The sequence below is a fragment of the Falco punctatus genome (genome assembly GCF_963210335.1).
Source record: "Falco punctatus genome assembly, chromosome: 19".
NCBI classification, from domain to species: Eukaryota; Metazoa; Chordata; class Aves; order Falconiformes; family Falconidae; genus Falco; species Falco punctatus.
In genome coordinates, this window is record NC_137599.1 from 5,993,932 (window position 1) to 6,010,798 (window position 16,867).

General features: G+C 58.6%; 2 protein-coding genes across 20 annotated transcripts in view; one reads left to right on the forward strand and one right to left on the reverse strand.

Annotated features, from left to right (window-relative positions):
• The window catches only part of MAPT (microtubule associated protein tau), a 59,866-nt gene extending 49,658 nt beyond the window's left edge, over positions 1–10,208 (reverse strand). For 3 of the 17 annotated variants that reach the window (XR_013924557.1, XM_080369586.1, XM_080369587.1), the window contains exon 1: positions 3,223–10,208. The gene's annotated coding sequence lies outside the window, so the exon portion shown is untranslated. The other 14 variants (XM_080369582.1, XM_080369583.1, XM_080369599.1 and 11 more) reach the window with 10 other exon arrangements.
• Positions 10,209–10,332: 124 nt separating this feature from the next.
• On the forward strand, positions 10,333–16,822 carry SLC25A39 (solute carrier family 25 member 39). 3 transcript variants are annotated; one of them, XM_080369633.1, is made up of 12 exons: positions 10,333–10,491; positions 12,611–12,719; positions 12,795–12,854; positions 13,516–13,560; positions 14,285–14,394; positions 14,513–14,580; positions 14,712–14,836; positions 15,008–15,181; positions 15,326–15,435; positions 15,598–15,679; positions 15,773–15,853; positions 15,939–16,822. In XM_080369633.1, the coding sequence occupies exons 2-12, from the start codon at positions 12,623–12,625 to the stop codon at positions 16,055–16,057; spliced, it is 1,071 nt and encodes a 356-aa protein (XP_080225759.1). In that variant the 5' UTR covers positions 10,333–10,491; positions 12,611–12,622; the 3' UTR covers positions 16,058–16,822. The 3 variants fall into 3 exon arrangements, with proteins under 3 accessions (XP_080225759.1, XP_080225758.1, XP_080225757.1); XM_080369631.1 differs by lacking the exon at positions 10,333–10,491 and adding an exon at positions 11,092–12,475; XM_080369632.1 differs by lacking the exons at positions 10,333–10,491; positions 13,516–13,560 and adding an exon at positions 11,089–12,475.
• The last annotated feature ends 45 nt before the right edge of the window (positions 16,823–16,867 follow it).

Genomic DNA, 16,867 nt, shown 5'->3' on the forward strand with positions numbered 1-16,867 from the left:
GAATAAGACACCTACCTTACTGGCATGCTGCAAGTATCCCTGACTAGATATATTGGGCTCAGCCTCAACATGGAAAGAGCAGTTTGCAGTGCCACATTTCCCTCACTTTTATCCTGCGAGGACTGCTCTCCTGGCCAGGGGAGCAGACTTCCCCATGGCTTTCAGGAAGGAAAAGAGAAAGCTGCAGCACTCCTTGTTCAGGACAGATAAATATGTTTACTTGGTCCAGCTGAAACTGCAGTTTATCAAGCATAGAGGCAATGGGACAGTTTGAACTAAATGCCTCGGTTGGAAAGAGGCTAGAAGCAGAGGACAGCAAGGCAATACAGAGGAACTGATGCAGGGTGAGGAAGACTAATTAGAAGCCTGACTTGTAAATACTTAACATAGTACTTGAAAAGGGCATGTAATAAGGGAGGGACACAAAACCCATACTACTGCACTTGTCACCTGCAGGGACTGGACCCATTTCCCTTCCACGGGAGCTCCCCACAGGTTCACACAGAGGTCCTGTCACTTCTGTCCTCATCTCAGCTAATCCCAACTGATGAAGGGTAAATGTCCGTATCTTATCAGTGAATGCCACCTGCCCCTTCCAGAGCAGCTAACAGCCTTGGCAGAGACCCACAATATGTTGATGTGTCTCATGTTCATGTCAGGTGGGACCTTTGTAACAAGTTCACCTGAAAGCTGCAGGTCAGCAGCAAGCTGTTCCAGAGCAGGGCTGAACAAATGGGTCCTCTTTTAGAGAGAAACAAGAGCCTTCATTTAAAGGCTTCAAATGACAACAACCATGCTACACACTTTCACTCATTAAAACAGGCAGAGCTACTTCAGTTCAAGTTTCTCAAGGGTCAGCTTCTGGCCATCTTGCCATGCAAGATAAAGACATACCCACAGTACTGGGCATCTCCATGCACACACTAATGACCTAAAAACCTTTTACACCAAACAGACCTCGCCCAAGTGTTTCATTTTAAGTTCTGTGTGTTCAAGACTCAGCTGTCCTAAGATCCTCTCGTACTGCAATCAAGCCTTACGGAGGATGGAGACCCAAGCAACCAACCTCTGGGACAGGCATCTCACTTTCCCTGAACACAAGAGCTGGGTCTCAAAAAACAAACCCCACCTGCATCTTAATTCCAAAGCCCTGAAGGCAAGCCTTCATTTCCAAGGGCATTCAACAGCATGAGGTACCTCTGCTAACGTTGGGGGATGGCACGGGGATGTATGCCACAGCCATACACCTCCTTTCAAACACCATTACTCTATCTAGAGCAAGAAAATGCAACACTTTTACAGGTGTGAATTATCCACCTGGATAACCCCTATGCGCTACAGGCAAGTCAGCCGGCACCTTGCTTTTCTCCTTAAGTTGCACATCTGGGGGTAAAAAACAATCATTTTGCATATCAAGAGGGAACAAAGTGTAACTGGGTTAGCCTATTTCTCATTTCTAGAGAGAATGAGATTTTGATTTTCCTTCTCTCAAGAGCAGCCAGTAAACACTCAACTGAGATCTGTTTTGATTGACTACCTTGAGAGAAAAACGCAAAAAAATTGAACTGCACAAGGAAAACCATTAAACACTCCAAACGTGAGGTATTGGCAGCAAATGCAAAAACCCTTCATCAGATGCAAGAGGGCAGCCATTGCTTGACATAACAAATTAATGATTCTCAGTAGTGAATTTTGTTCCACTCATTCAGACACACATTAGACATCTGCCCAGATCCACGCAGATAAACACAGGACAGCTCAGGAATATACTGCATACAAATTGCTGAAGTGACAGCTTAGCTCATCTCAGCTGCTTGTTCCAGCAAGCCCGTTTCTAAGCAAGACCAGCCTCTTGCTGCAAATGGAGCTGCACCTCGCGTGGTGGTACCACCAGCAAATGGAAGGAGAAACTCCCTTTAACGTGATGGCAGCTACCCTCTGTGAACAAACAACAGGACTGCATTTCTAGGTGTTAAAAAAAAAAAAAAAAAAGAAAAAGAAAATTATCCTCCCTAACCAAATCCTCCCTTGTGCTAACATGGTAGACAGGGATGCAGGCAGAAATCTCCATCCCTTACCTGAAGTAAGTGGTTTCTACTCCTGATGGGTTTAATTGCTCCAAGCCAGGAGGGCAGGTGTGCCACGCAGCCTGCCTGGAAACACCTGGCAGAAAAACTTCCCATTTTGCACCTGTTTAGCTAGGCTTAAAACAAAGAAATACTCAGCAACTACAGGAAAAAAGGGAAAGCCCAGGAAGGGGGCCAGCCCTCCGCCCCGCCTGGTGTGATTTTAGGACAAGGAAGAACAAGCAGCACAGAAAGAAGCTAATGAAAGGGACAAGGGGACCATTTCGGCAGGATGCAGGGATGCCTGTGAGGTGCGAGGCACATCCAGGAGCGCTGACACCACCAGTTACGCCAAGAAGCACCACCCCAGCCCCAAGCCCACCGGGCTGGGCACCAGCATCCCCAGCCCGGCTGGCAGACACGCGGGGTCGGACAGCACGGGAACCCACCTGGGGCAGCCGCGCCGTTAACGTTAAATATTGGAACCTCTCGGCTGGGGCACCTGGGGGATGCACAAAGCACGGCAACTCCGGGGCACCGTGACCTCAATAACGCTTGCCACCCCAACATTTCGGGCTGGGCGTGACAGCTCCGGTTTTTTGAACCGCCTTTTTCCTCATGGTTTTCTATTATTGATTAATTTACCTGTTTTTAATTACAGCTGCCCCCCGCCTCCCCCCTCCCCGCGGGCGGCTGCAGAAGATGGCACCGCGCCGGGGTGGGAAGGCGCTGCCCACCCCTCCTGCCGCAGCCCCGCCGGCACAGCCCCCGGCCCCACCTGCCGCAGGGAACGGGGTTAAAAAAACGTTGAAAAGGGGAAAGGGAAAAAAAAAAATAAAATCCATCCCCCACCCTCCCTCCCCGCACCTGCAGCCGGGCGGCAGCGCTGCCGCAGGGGACGCCCCTCGCACTGCTGCAGCGAGCGGGCTGCCGAGGCGGCCCCCGGGCACACCGGCAACCGGGGGTGACGCGCCCCTCCGCAGCGATTTTTTGGGCTGAAATGGCTGGGTTTAGGGGGTTTGGTGGGGCGCTTTTTTTTTTCTGCTCCACCCGTTTCAGGCTTTCAGCGTGGGGACAGCGAAACGCAGCGCCGAGAGACCGGGGAGAGGGGGCCCGGCCGTGTAGCACCCCATCCCGCCTCCCGCCGGGGCCCTACCTGCCGCTGCAGGGGAGTCCGCACCGGAGCCGGGCGGCGAGTGACAGCGGCGGCGCGGGCGGGGCGGGGGCGGGGCGGGCCGGGGGGCGCGCGCGAGCTCCGGAACCTTCGCCGAGCCGGCGGGGGGCGCGCAGCGGCAGGGCGCATGCGCCGCACTGCTCCCTCCCCCCATCCCGGAGGGCCCCCCCGGCGGCGGGCGGCGCATGCGCGGCGGGCGGGGCGGGGCGGGAGGGGCCGCCGCGGTCTTTTGTCTGCGGCACGCGGGCGCGCGTGGCCCCGCCCAGCAGGGGGCGCTCGCGCGCTGGCCGCCCCAGCCCGACGGCATTTCGCAGGGGGCGCTGAGGGGGGGGTGCGGGGCTCTCCCGGGTGTCCCGCGGCCCGCGCCGCCCCCCCCCGGCCTGTCACAGCCCCGCGGCGAGGGGACACGCCGCCCCGGCTGCCGCTTGGCCACGCGTCCCACGCAGCCACCTGCGGCGGGGGACGGAGCCACCGGCTGAGGCGCGGCGCTGCTGCGGGCCGCTGCCCGCCATGTCCCGGGAGATGAACGCGCTGAGGGCAGCGAGCTGCTGGCAGCGCCCGTCCCTTCCTCGCCAGCCCCTGGCAGCAGCTACAGTGTGCAGCCATCCTGGCGCAGCCTTGTCCATGGCAAGCACCGCACTACGGAGACAGCGGCCTTGTGCACAGGGCAGGCAGCCCTGGGCTGCTGTCTGCACGACCAACAAGCCCCAGAATGCCATGGAGGGACAGTGGTGGGCAGCTGTCCTTAGCGTCTGAGTAGACACCTATGCCAAGGAGCCAACGGTGATGCGAGAAAATACAGTGAAAAAACCTAAAACTCTGTAGGCAGGAGCTGCATAGATAACAGGAACCATCAACAGGCAGGCAGGAGCCTCACCGTCTGCGAGAGAAGGTCTGGAGCTTGGCCTGCTCACCACTTTGAAGGGAACAGTTAGTACAGATGTAGGTGAGCTCCACAGGAATGTAAATCAGTAGCTGCCTGACAGGGATGTGCTAATTGCTAAAAGAAAAACTACTGAAGTGATAAGACTCAAAGACACTAGGATAAAATAATGGATCCCGACCTCCTACTCAAATGGCCCCCCCAAAGAGGGTAGATCCCTTGCTCAGGGAGCATGCACAGTACATTTAAAATGAACTATACCTTTAAATTGAAGCAGGAAAGCAACTAACCAATAACTAGTTAGTAGGTGTAGACTTTGGGCAGAACTAAGCAACTTCACTGTATAAATATGTATTGTGAGTACAACCAAGTGTGCAAGTTAGGAGAGGCGATCCCCCTTGCACCCGGCGCCGCAATAAACATACTTGCTTTATAACTTATCGTGAGTTATAGAGTTTAATTCCGCACATCAACGGGTGATGTGTTATCACCCTGAGGCACCAGGGTGCCCTCACCACCCAACACAGGGCCGGCAACCCAGCCTGAAGCGCTGGAAGGTAGAGGGAGAGGCTGAAGAAACAAGCAATACTCGCAAAAGATCCCTTTCCACCTTGCTTGCTTCATCTGGAAAAGCAATGAGATGCCCAGGAGCATTATGGACACAGCAGAGATCCCTCAGTGGAATTACTGCCTTGTGTTACAGGTTTACAAGCCCTGCTAATTGGATTTAGTGGAGAAACTGCAGGAAGGATCTTCTGTCAGGCCCCAAGTTTCAGCTTTTTCCTGAGAAACATGCAGGTGCAAATCGAGGGCAAGTGTCCAGTCTTAAGAAAAGGTTTCTGACAGAGATTGTGAAAAGAAAATCAATAGCGGAAAAAGAAACAGATACAGAACCTGCAGCACCAGAGGTTTTTAAAGGCAGACTGGGTTGGGAAAGGTCTATGGAGAGACAAAGCCCTTCTCTTACTACAGTATCAATAACCGTGGAAGTACAAAGTACAGTCATATGAGTGGGGGAAAAATATAATCTGGATTTATGAACAGACAACACTATGAGATAGGGATTTTCTTCAGGTCAGTAGAAACAGGTGAGGAATCTAAAACCAGGGAAATGGCTCTTTTCTGCCCATTTTTAAACTGGCTAAAAAGTAGCCACGATAAATTAGCTGGAGAATTTTCCCAGGATAGACACAACTTCTCTCAAGAAGATACCATTGCTTTGGGAATTGTAAAATAAATACTACAGTGCTACAAGTGGATCTGTCCATGTGAGACACCACAGAACAAGATGAATTTGAACTTAAGTGCAAGCAGCTAGAGTCCAATTCTGGAACAGCAGCTCTTCCTACAGGCAGTACTGATGTACCGGGAACACAAGACTGACTGCGAATGAGCTGAGCGTCCTTAAACAGGACTATTTCATCATCTAAAGACAAAACTAAAAGGACTCTCTGCCCTCATTTCTTAACACAAAGTATTCAGCACAATGATACCTGGCTTTCTGAAATCATCTCAAAGCTCAGCTTTGCCTGCCAGAGTTCTCAGCTCGCCAGGCACCAAGTCCCTTCTGGATCCAAGCAACCATGGGCTGGGAAGCATCATTAGCCAGTCCCAGCTGATGTTCAGGCACAGCCATTCTTACCACATTCTGGACATTTAGAAGTTCTGTTGGCAAAGGCAAGTCAAGAATTAAATCTGTCAGCTGATGGACCACAGTACTGCCAGCCTCAAGAAAAACAGCAACGGTTCCCCGTAGTCAGCTCTCCAGGACTGCAGTCACACAAGCGAGCACCATCCTGGCCCAAAGCACAGCCACAGAAACCTGGTGGCGCAGTACTTGAAAAACTGTTGAGTGTCATAAGCAGTCCTATCTAGAAAAGGCACAATGAGCAAATAGGCTCAGTATCTAGTATCTTGCTGTTGAATTCCATCTGTGTTCAGAGAAATAGAAGCACATGGATATTCCTAGTAAACAAGACTTCTGCAAAGACAGTCAAATCTACATAGAGCTTCTCCTCCTCACCAACACCCTGCAGGGCCAAAAACACAGGCTGAATGTCCACATTGGAGAGGTAGCAACTAGGAGAAGATTCCCTTGTTCAGGTGCCCTCGCTCCCTATGTCTTAACACACACCTCTAGCTTGCTGCAGATCCTCCATCCTTTTGATGCAAAGCCCTACTGCGCAGCAACACACTCATTTTGTACTACATCTCAGGTACAACAGCCCTTCACCCCTGCTGCCTGAACCGGCAGGCACGCTCTTTTGCACTGGTTGGATGCAGGATGCTGCTGCTGCAGCAATACAGAGATGTTACGGGAACTGCTGGAACAGCCCGAGTCCCGAAGTGCAGCTGAGTGCTTCAAGCCCCAAGTGGAATGAGCTCACAGTCATCAACAGATCGTGCGCTGGCTAAGAAGAACTGCGGAGAAACACTCTGTAGGCAGATTTCTTACCTGTACACACAGCAGGGTGACAGCTGATGCAGACTTTAATTACTGCACAGAGCTCTTCTGGCTGCTTCATGTTCATAGGGTAGTTTTGTTTGTAGGAGAAAGAATCTGAATTTATCCTACCATTCTAACTCGGTCCAGGCTTGCTGTTCCCCTCCACTCCTTTTGGCTCACACTGCTGCTAGGTGGAAAAAAAGACACTATTTTTAACATCAAATTATAAAGGAAACCTTTACAGAAGAAATTATTAAGCCTGTATCTTCCATACCTGTTTCTTCATATGAGACAAGGCTCATTTTCCTCACAGGTGAGTTTTGTAACCTGTTTCACTACTGTATCAAGGTTTTCCCTCATAGGTGCTACAGAAGGTAGGATGCAATTTCTGAGGTCTCACCTGCAGTGGGAACCGACCTGCAAAACTACAACTGTGTTATGAATTCTGGGTTATAGTGGTTTTGAAGTCTGATGTCCCCAGGGCCTTGTCTGTCCACAGGCTGCTTCATTTCGGTCACTTAACTCAGATGAAGGATGGCTTTTGCAAAACCATAATGATCCTAGCTGAAATAAATACTCAAATTCTGCACTAGCTTAATTCCATTACAGTACTACTTAGACCCCTTTTGCAACCTGGCCCTTAAAGTTCACATAAAAAAAGGAAATGGGCTAATCACTTTCAAAATCTTTCCCAGCAAGGAGACAGGATTGATCTTCCTGAAACAATTCCAGATGCTATAGCATGCTGATAGATCACAATATGACCCCTTCCTAAATAAGGAAGCCCCAGGCAGCCAGACTTGCTTCCCAGGGCATGCTAATGTGGACATGGCATCGGACCAGGGAGCCAGCTGGGTTTCGTAAGCTCACCATGCTTTGAAGCCGCTCCATGGAGATGGCAGTGGGCAGCTGGGCGTTACGCAGGCGGTTTTCCCAGCCATGCTCGTACGCTGTCAGGAACAGCAGGACAGCGGGCATTACCCAGGCCTGCGCTGAGCAGACCAGAAGGCAGCTCACACAAACCTTCCCCAGCAGTTCTGACTCTGCATGTAACTTTGCTGTTTGAGAGGGGATTACAGCTCAGCAGGCTCAGTTCCTCACAAGTTGAAACAAAATGCACGTATTTGCAACTCGGACACCGTTCTCTCCAACTGCAGTTAACTTACATTTCATTTCCACAGGCAGTTGGACCACGATACACCCCTATAACCCCCGCCGAGGCCAGCAGGACTATAAAGATGTAAATCAGAGACAGAAACACCCTCGGTGTTAGGACTTCGCAGCGAGCAGGCTGTGACTCAGCAGAAAGAGCCAGCCGGCAAGGTCCTCACCTCGCAGCAGCACCAGGCACGGGCAAAACAAATTCACCACTTTCCCTCTGACCACTTTGGCAAATGGAGAGACCTGACAAATCGAGACTGAGGCACGTGCACCATCTTGTACACATCCCTCTTGCCCCACCCCAGCTGGAGAGAAATTATTCCTTTTCCTCTTCAGTTGAGCAGTGTGGAAGGCATGCGGAGCCCAGCACTTACAAATAGAAGATACGCAACCCAATACCCCTAAGGATATGGGGTTTTAATTAATTATAATTCCATTTCTAAATTACCTGCTGGAAGAGGCTTTCCCAATCATTTAAACACTGTGGATCTGTAAGAGGCAGGGCTGACTCATTAGGGAGTTAGAGGATGCATTCACTTATGCGACCTTGTGGGAATTACTAGGTTCCTGGCCTCACATCACACAAAGTCAAGACTCGCTTGGACCTGGTATGACACAAGGGCATCAAGTGCTTGCAGAGAATTCAGGATCCCTTTATGTCTGCATACCCAGGCCAACAGCCCCAGCAGCTCCTCTCCCTCAAGCACAAGCCCCGGGTGTTCACAGCCTCTTCCCAGATGCCAGCAGCAGCTCGCAGGGCTGAAGCCTGATCAATGCTCCTGGCATTAGCTGCACCCTTCGCTGACAAACTTCAGAGATGCCAGAAAGGACTTTATTCCTGGAGGAGAGCAGCCACCACGGCTCTGCCAGTTCTGCGGAGACAGGGCACGTCGCTTTGGGGCGGAACAGGCTGCTTACCTAATGCCACTGCCTGCAGACTGAAGGCCTGAACTGCTCCGGCTCACCCCGGAGCGTGCTGGTGGCCATCTGCAGATTGCCTGACCTTGAAGTCTTCCCTGTTCTTGCCACAGGATGGCACTCACAGGGGAGCCGAGGGGTGCAGGCACCAGCGCAGGCTGTAGTCCGTGATTTTAAGTCAGGACAAGACTGCAGTCCTACTCGAAAGGAAGGCAGAGGACTACATCACCACCACTGCAGTACCACTGGTGGGTTTTGCAGTGAAGTTACCACAGGCACACAGAGTTCCTAGGAAGGTTACCAGTTAGGTACACCAGCTGGAGCACCGCTGTGGTGGTGTCCCAGTTCAACCCCAGGCACCCACGGCCAGCCACCACTTGTCACCTGCTGGGGCTGTATGGGGCCAGGCCACAGCCCGTGCTCCCTGGGAGCGTCCCTCCAGGTTTTGGAGGGGCTTTGAGAGCTGCCTGCTGTCACCCGCTCATGGGGCAGCGTCAGGCAGCACCTTCAGCAGCCGCGTGTGAGGACACCCGTCAGCACTGCGCTGCTGCTCTCGTGAATGAGCACGCTTAAAGCATCTTCTCTAGCCTAAAATGCCAACAGAAATAAGGCCACCTCAGAGAGCTCACTCCTTTGCACAAAAGGGCTCGTGACTCCACACAGGCCCTCCCAATACAGTACAAAGAGCCACCCTGAGCAGTTGCGGTAAGCAGAGGGAGGATTTTAGCCTCCCAGACCAGGCACATCCCCAAGTTGAGCGGCAGCTCTCCCAGGACCAGGTGGAAGTAACGGAGGCAGCTCCGGTATTTGTACGTGTTGATAGAGCCACGAGCCAGCATGGCCGCCTGTTTTGAGGGTTGCACCTCTAAGAGTAACGGTGCATTTCAACTGTGCCTTTCTTCTGAGACCAGAGATGGGACCCCAGAACCTTCTTCATGAATAAAGCCACTCTCCAGTAGAGGAGCTAGAAATGCGAAAGACAGCCTGTAGCCCTCAAGTAAAAGGGATCTTCCAGCTAGCTAACACAGAGCAAAACAGCCGAAAAAGCTCTTGGCGTACCCCATTTCCCTTTCTTAGGCCCTAGCGCTCCCCGCACAGCACACACCAGCCCACAGCCCATCTCCTGGGGGGCTGCAAGGCCCCAGTGCCACCCTCCCCTCGGCCTGCCCCAGGGCCAAAGGCTGCAGCCGGTGCCCCCTGCCTGCCCCTAGAGCCCCGGGGTGGGAGCAGGCGCTGGGTGCCCCTCCCCCTGCAGCAGCACCCCAGAGCGCTGCTAGAGCTCCCTGGGGCCGGCGAGGGCCAGCAGCAGGGCACCAGCCTGGCAGTGGGGCACCGGCCTTGCCGCGCCCTCACCCTGCAGAAGGTGCCTCTGCTCACCGGCTGGCGGGGCGAGGGCTGCGCGGCCACTGCCCCTGCCCAGGCACAGCCCAAAGCCTCCACAGCCAGCCCTGGCACCCAGGCTCCGGCACGGTGAGCGTGCAAAGCCCACAGCCCCCGGCACACAGCGACTGTGCACACCCTACTGCCCCAGCACAGCGAGTGTGCAAACCCCACCGCCCCAGCACGGCGAGCGTGCCTGGCAACTCCCAGCCGGCGCGGTGCGGGTGAGCTGCCAAGTCGCGCCCCAGCCCGGGGTGCCCGTGCGGTTCCTCCCCCAGCCCGGCAGGGGGCGCAAGGGCGCGCAAGGCGCGTGCGCGGGCGGCCGGCGCGGGGCGGAAGTGGCGCGCGGGCCGGCGCGCGGCGGTGGGGCGCGGGGCGCCCATGGGGCTCCTTAAAGGCACCGCCGCCCGCCCCCCGCCCGCTGACGGCGGAGGGAAACGCCGCACGTGGCTGGAATGAGCAGGTGGGGCGGGGCCCCTCGGTGACCCCCCTCCCCCTTCCCTCGTGACCTGGCACGCGCGGCCACTGCCTCAGTTTCTCCCCGGTACCGGGGGTCGTGCGGCTGTGCTGGGGGCGGCGGCGGCCGCGGGACCACCCGGGCTCCCGGCCTTGCTGGGAGGGCGCGGGGAGGGGGGGGGGGAGAGAGCGAAGCCTCGGGGGAGGGAGTGCAGCGCCGGGGGGGGGGCTGTAAACCTTGACGTGGGGCTGCAGCCCGCGGGGTGCACGCTGCAGGGGGGCTGCCCCCGTCCGGGGGGGTCCCGGGGCAGCTGGGGTGCCTGTGCGCCCGTCCCCCGGCCTGGGGAAGGGGCGGTTTGTCCCCCGGGCCGCCCGCGGGGGGGCCGCGCCGGGCTGTCCCCAGCAGCGCTGGGAGCGGTCCCCGCCTGCTCGGGCGACCCCGGGTCCTGCCCGGGCCGGGGCAACGCTGCGCCCAGCAGGATGAGGCCGCTGGTGTTGTTGGGGGACTTCCAGGAACGGCTGGGGGCGGGGGGGCAGCTTTGCAGCCCCCGGCTGGCGCAGCCCGGGTGCCGGGAAGCGCTGCGGCGGTCGGCCCGCAGGACCCCCATCGCGCTGCCCTGGCGGGGGGCTCCATACGCTGGGGGCCCCTCCCTGGTCCTTGCCTCTGTCACCTGGCCGCGGCTCTGCTGTCCTCTCCGCGCTGACCGTGGCAGCGCTGCACCCAGGCCCAGCGCTGGGGTCCGCGTCAGGGCTTTGGGGGCTTATTTTTTCCCGGGTGGAAAAGGCAGCAGCTCCCAGCTGAGGGAGCTGGCCTGCGGCCGGGACGCCCCGCCCGGTGCCCTGGGGGTGCTCCGCTCCCCTGGCAGCAGAGCGCTGTGCCCTGGCATGTACGAGCAGTGAGTTTTAAGCTGTTCAGGTGTTGCAGTGCTGTGAGCGGGAGGTTTCCCCCTGCTCGCATCGGATTTGACACGAAGGGACGGAGCCGAGGGACGGAGCTGGGGCTGGGGGCCAGCACCCTGCCTGTGGCACAGTTTTGCCAAAGCTGCGTGGTCCGCGGGGAGCATGCCAGGGCCGCTGTCCCGTGACAGGCACAGTGGGACCCCGTGGGACCCACACCCACTCCACCAGCAGCACCCAGCTCTCCCAGTGGGGCTGGCATGTGCAGCTCCAGAATAGACACGTCCCTGCTTGCAGCCTTGGGCACCTAACAAGTCCAAAGCCTGTAACTGAGAGACCGATGACTGCTCTGACCTTGCAAATTGCTGAGTCAGATGATGAAAGGTGGTTGGGGTTTTTTTGCTGCATTTCCTGGCTTAAAAAAAAAAAAAGTTCCCAAAGCTGGAAGCCTGCCAGCCACGGCTCCATCCCAGCATGAGGACCGTCCCCAGGCTGCGGCGAGGGGGAGCAGCTGGTCCTGAGCATGCAGGGCGCGCTTGGGCTCGCTTCTCTGCGTCCTCGTCCCCCTCCCGCAGGAAGGGTGCGATGTGCGCCGCTTCCCGAGGGCAGGGATGCTGGTCCCGGGCACCACAGCCTTGCCAAGCCTTGGGAGGGGCAGCAGTAGCAGGCGGGGGAGGCATACAGCAGGTTTTGGATGCAAGAATCATTTTTGCGGTGCTTGTTGCAAGCTGGCACCCCCTGTGTGAGGGGGGGGTGTCCCCCCCAGGTGTCCCTCCGTGGCTCTGCTGCCTTCTCGGCTGGGGCTGGGAGGGCCGTTGCAGCGTGGCTGGTCTTTGGACTTTGTTCCTTCCTGTCCCTTAATTTTCCAACTGCAGGGAGGGGACGGTCCTCCCTCCCTAAGGACACGGAAGGCTGGCCTGGACCGTCCCCACCCCTCCAGCAAGGCTGGGCCCACTGCCAGTAGTGAGGCCGGGGAGGGTGTTATCAGGGCTGCACCGGACCCAGGAGCAGTCCCTGTCCCCCCGCAAGGGGAGCACGATTACAGGGTGGGGGGGCTGCGCCTGCCCTGTGCCATGCCGATAGCACAGCCAGAGGTGGGACGTCTGTCCTTGCACCAGTGGACTGGGGATGCTGGGGGGGCCTTCCCGAGGAGCCATCGCTCATCCCTGGGCAGGCCCCCCCCCGGGAGCACCCCCAGCCTCGAGCATCCCCCTTGCCGTGTGTTGCAGGCTGACAGTGCCATGGCCGAGAAGACATCGCCGAGCCCCTGCGGGGGCATCACGCCGCTGCAGCAGATGCTGGCCTCGGGGACAGGGGCCATCCTCACCTCCCTCTTCGGTGAGGACATGGGGAGTGGGTGGGTGCCAGGGGCTGGCACGGCGCGACGTGGCTAAAGGGATGGTGTCGTTTCAGTGACGCCACTGGATGTGGTGAAGATCCGGCTGCAGGCCCAGAGGACCCCCTTCGCCAAAGGTAACCCTGCTCAGGGCATGGCGGGGGTCTCCAGCCAGCCGCCGCCGCCCCCCCCCCCGCCCCAGTCAGCCAGCGAGCAGCCCACGTGGGTGTCTCGGTTGGCAGAGCTGGTGTTGGGGATTTCTCAGCCTCTGAGCGTGGGGCCATCACGAGGTGGCAGGTTACCATGGGCCCCTCGTCCTGTCGGGCTCGGGGGGCCCTGCTGGGGGAGCTGGGCTGATGCTTGGCTCTGTCCTTCCCCCTCTGCCGCCCTGTGCCGGTGCCAGTTGGGGTCAGCGCTGTGCCCACCAGCCCCCTGCCCGGCGGGGAGCGGGGTGGAAGGGCTCAGCCTGCTCCAGCTGCTCGCTCTCTTACCTGCTGCCTTTGTGCCTGTCTCTACACTGCTCTGCACGGCTTCCATGGAGCAGGAGAGACCCCATGGGCTCTGCCCCCCATCTGCCCCCCTCCCTGTGGGGTCAGCGGGCTGGGGCTGGTCCCAAGGGACTGGTTTAGTGACGATACAGACTGCTTGGGAAGTGGCTGTGGGGGCATCCGGCCCCCTCACCCATGGAGCTCTCCCACTGCCTGCCCCAGAGCTGTGGCACACAGAGCTGTGCCCCAGCTCGGGGAGGTGGCACATCCCCTGTGTCATCACTCAGTGTGTCCCTGTTGTGTGTTTCAGCGTTGCCAGTGCGGTCTGTGCCCTGGGGCACTCAGCAGGCCACATGTGAGTACGCCCGGGGGCTCCGGGCAGCTCCTGCTGCCAGTGGCTTTGCTTTGGTCAAGCGCTTTGACCCTGGTTTGCTTCCCCACTGGTGGCAGCTTGGGGTCCTCTGGCTGAGAGAACATCCCTCTCTGGTGTGGGGGCCGCAACTGTCCCCAGCCGCAGCCCTTTGGGGCTGCCCATGCAATGTCCCCCGCTGGGTCCTTGCCCGCGGGTCTGCTGGGGGTCTGTTGTGCAACAGGCCCGGCTGGCTGCAGCCCTGCTGTCCTTGCCCTGTCTTGTCACTCTGTTCTGTTGCTATGTCAAAGTCCCCTTGGGTCTCTGCTGCCCCGCTTGCTCCCTGCCCAGCGTCCCTGTGCCTGGCCCAAGAGCACGGTGGAGGGGCTGTGCTGGCTCCCTGCGGTGGCATCCCCAACGTGCCAGGGCAGCAGAGCTGATGCAGGGTGAGGCATAAACCTCTCCTGCCACTGACAATGGCTCCTGCCGTGCCCCCGGCCCTGCGGTGGGGCTGGATGCCCCCTGCCCTGTGGGGCTGGCCATGGTTGGACCCTTGCTGAAGAGTTATCCTTCTCCTGGCCGCCTTTGGGGCTGGTCTCCTCCAGACTGAAGCATTAGGCTTTGGCTGTCTCCTGGAAGAAGTGATGGTTTTGGGGATCACCTGGGCTGGGCACAGGGCAGAGGGGAGGGGTCTCCTGCCTCACAGTGATGCTGTTGCCCCCTGCTCCAGGGAAGTGTTTTCTCTACTGCAATGGGCTCATGGACCATCTATATGTTTGCCAGAATGGCAACAGCTGCACCGCCTGGTACAAGACCCCCACTCACTTCACTGGCACACTGGTAGGAGCTGCGGGCACAAGGCAGGGTGGGCAGGGGCCTCCCTGTCCCGGGGAGGGGGTGGGGGTGTTTGCCTGTCTCCCTCCTCTAACCCCTTTCCGTGGTGCTCCACTCTCCCCAGGATGCCTTTGTGAAGATCAGCCGCTACGAGGGCATCAGGTCTCTGTGGAGCGGCTTGCCCCCCACCCTGTGAGTATGGACCCTGCCGGGGGTGGTCTGGGTGTAAACGCCTGCCTGGGCACATGGGCATCTGAGCCCCAAGCCTCCTGCCAGCCCCCCAGAAGGGCACACATGCCCCTCACATCCCTCCTTCTCGGCAGGGTCATGGCTGTGCCAGCCACCGTCATTTATTTCACCACCTACGACCAGCTCCGAGACTACCTGCACGCTCGGACGGGAAGCCGGGGGCATCACATTCCCTTGTTGGCCGGGGCCCTCGCCAGGCGTGAGTACCCCTCCTCTCCAGGGGGCCCCCCCGCCCACCCATCTCCTCGCAGGAGAGTGTGGCTGGTTTCTCAGCTGTTGGTGCCCACATTCAGCGCCTGGCTCTCCTGGCACCTGCTCTGGGCCTCCGGGACGGCTGCCGGGGCTGGTGCCAATGTCCCCTCCCTTGCAGTAGGTGCTGTGACAGTCATCAGCCCCTTGGAGCTCATCCGCACCAAGATGCAGTCGCGGCAGCTCAGCTACCGGGAGCTTGGCGTCTGCATCCAGTCGGCAGTGGCTCAGGATGGCTGGCTGTCCCTCTGGAGGGGCTGGGGACCCACCGTGCTGCGTGATGTCCCTTTCTCAGGTATGGCTGCAGGGGGACCGGCTGAGCGGTGGCACTGGGAGGGGGGGGGGACAAGCACGGGCCAAGGCACCCTGCTGGGGAGAGCAGAGGCTGGTGTGTCCGGGGTGCCTCACTGTAGTGCTGGTGTTTCTTGTTTCCTCCTAGCTCTCTACTGGTTCAACTACGAGCTGGTGAAGGAGGGGCTCTGCAGGCAGGCCTGTCTGGATGAGGCCACGTTCATGATCAGCTTCGCATCCGGGGCCATATCCGGGACGGTGAGTTCGGGGCCCTGGGGTGTGCACCATGCTGGGGCTCCCTCGGGCGTAAGCAGGGGGAGCAAGGGATGGGGCTGGGACGGCACCAGGAGGTGATGGCAGAGCTGGCGCTGGGCAGGACCAGCGAGGTCCCAGCTCAGCGCCCGGCTGCTGGCCCTGCAGGTGGCTGCGGTGCTGACGCTGCCCTTTGACGTGGTGAAGACCCAGCGGCAGATCGAGCTGGGAGACAGCGAGGTGCACCCAGGTGAGGAGCTGGGCTCCGGGCAGATGCCTGGGGGGCAGCTATGACCCCGCAGTGGGACATGGGCATCCCCAGACCCTCACCCTCTCCCCCCAGTTGCAGCCTCCAAGCCTTCCTCCACCTGGCTGCTCATGCAGCGCATCCGTGCAGAGTCTGGCACCCGGGGGCTGTTTGCAGGTAAGGATGTGTCCCCCCCAGCCCTGGGATGGGGGTTTACTGGTACCCTGGTGTCACTGGGGAGCTGATGGGGTTGTCCTTGCAGGCTTCCTGCCCCGCGTCATTAAGGTGGCACCCGCCTGCGCCATAATGATCAGCACCTATGAATTTGGCAAGACCTTCTTCCAGAAGCTGAACCAGGAGCAGCAGCTGCGCACGTTGTGAGCCAGGGCTTAGGGCAGGGCTGGATGTGGCCAGTGCCCCGAGGGGACAGTGCCACCCCTACTCCCGGCGAGGCCTCCTGGGAGCAGCAAACCAGCTCTGCTGTGCAAAGCCCAAGTGCCTTCGTGCTGCGCTCTGCCTCCCCGCTGCCTGCACACAGAGGCAGGGCTGGCCCAGCTCCCCATCCCCAGCCACACTGGGGACATCTGTGCCTGCTGCTGTGACACTGGGGGGGACGTGGGCTCCCCTGCACTCACCACTTGAGCTGGACAGATGCTGCTGCTGGACTCACGGACACTCTGGCAAAGATGGGGCGCCCCAGGAGCTGCGGCAGGGCAGGAGGTGGGAGCTGGGGCTCTGGTGATGACCAAACTCCCGGTGGCGTCTCTGCGTCCCTGCCTGGCCCCCAGCCCTGCGCTGGCCACGGGCCTGCCCCTGCTCGCTCTGTCACGCACAGCATCCCCTTGCCAGCCCTGCATGGCATAGGGACAGGTCAGGGCCCTTTCCCTGCCTCTGGACCTCTCCTCCCACGTGGGGTGTCACAGCCCCCTGCCAGCCCCGGGGCTCAGACCCCATGTGGGGACAGACCTTGCTGCTGCTCTGGGGGGGCTGAGGTGCCCTGGTAGCCCCTGCTGGTGCCCGGTTCTGTCACCACAAGGGCCTGCCCCAGCGTTGTGCCCGGTGCGGGTGCTACCCCAGCTCACTCCGGGGGTGGGTGGGTGGGGAATTTCTCTTATTTTCCTAAATAAACGAAAATATTGTCTCTTAGGGAGTGGAAAAAGAAATCCTTGCCCTGTGTGCTGGGACTGTGGG

Coding starts and splice junctions, on each gene's coding strand:
- SLC25A39 (XM_080369631.1), top strand. CDS start 12,455: ATGCCGATAGCACAGCCAGAG. Junction 12,476..12,610: donor TGCCGATAGCACAGCCAGAG/GTGGGACGTCTG, acceptor CGTGTGTTGCAG/GCTGACAGTGCCATGGCCGA. Junction 13,561..14,284: donor GGGCACTCAGCAGGCCACAT/GTGAGTACGCCC, acceptor CCCCTGCTCCAG/GGAAGTGTTTTCTCTACTGC.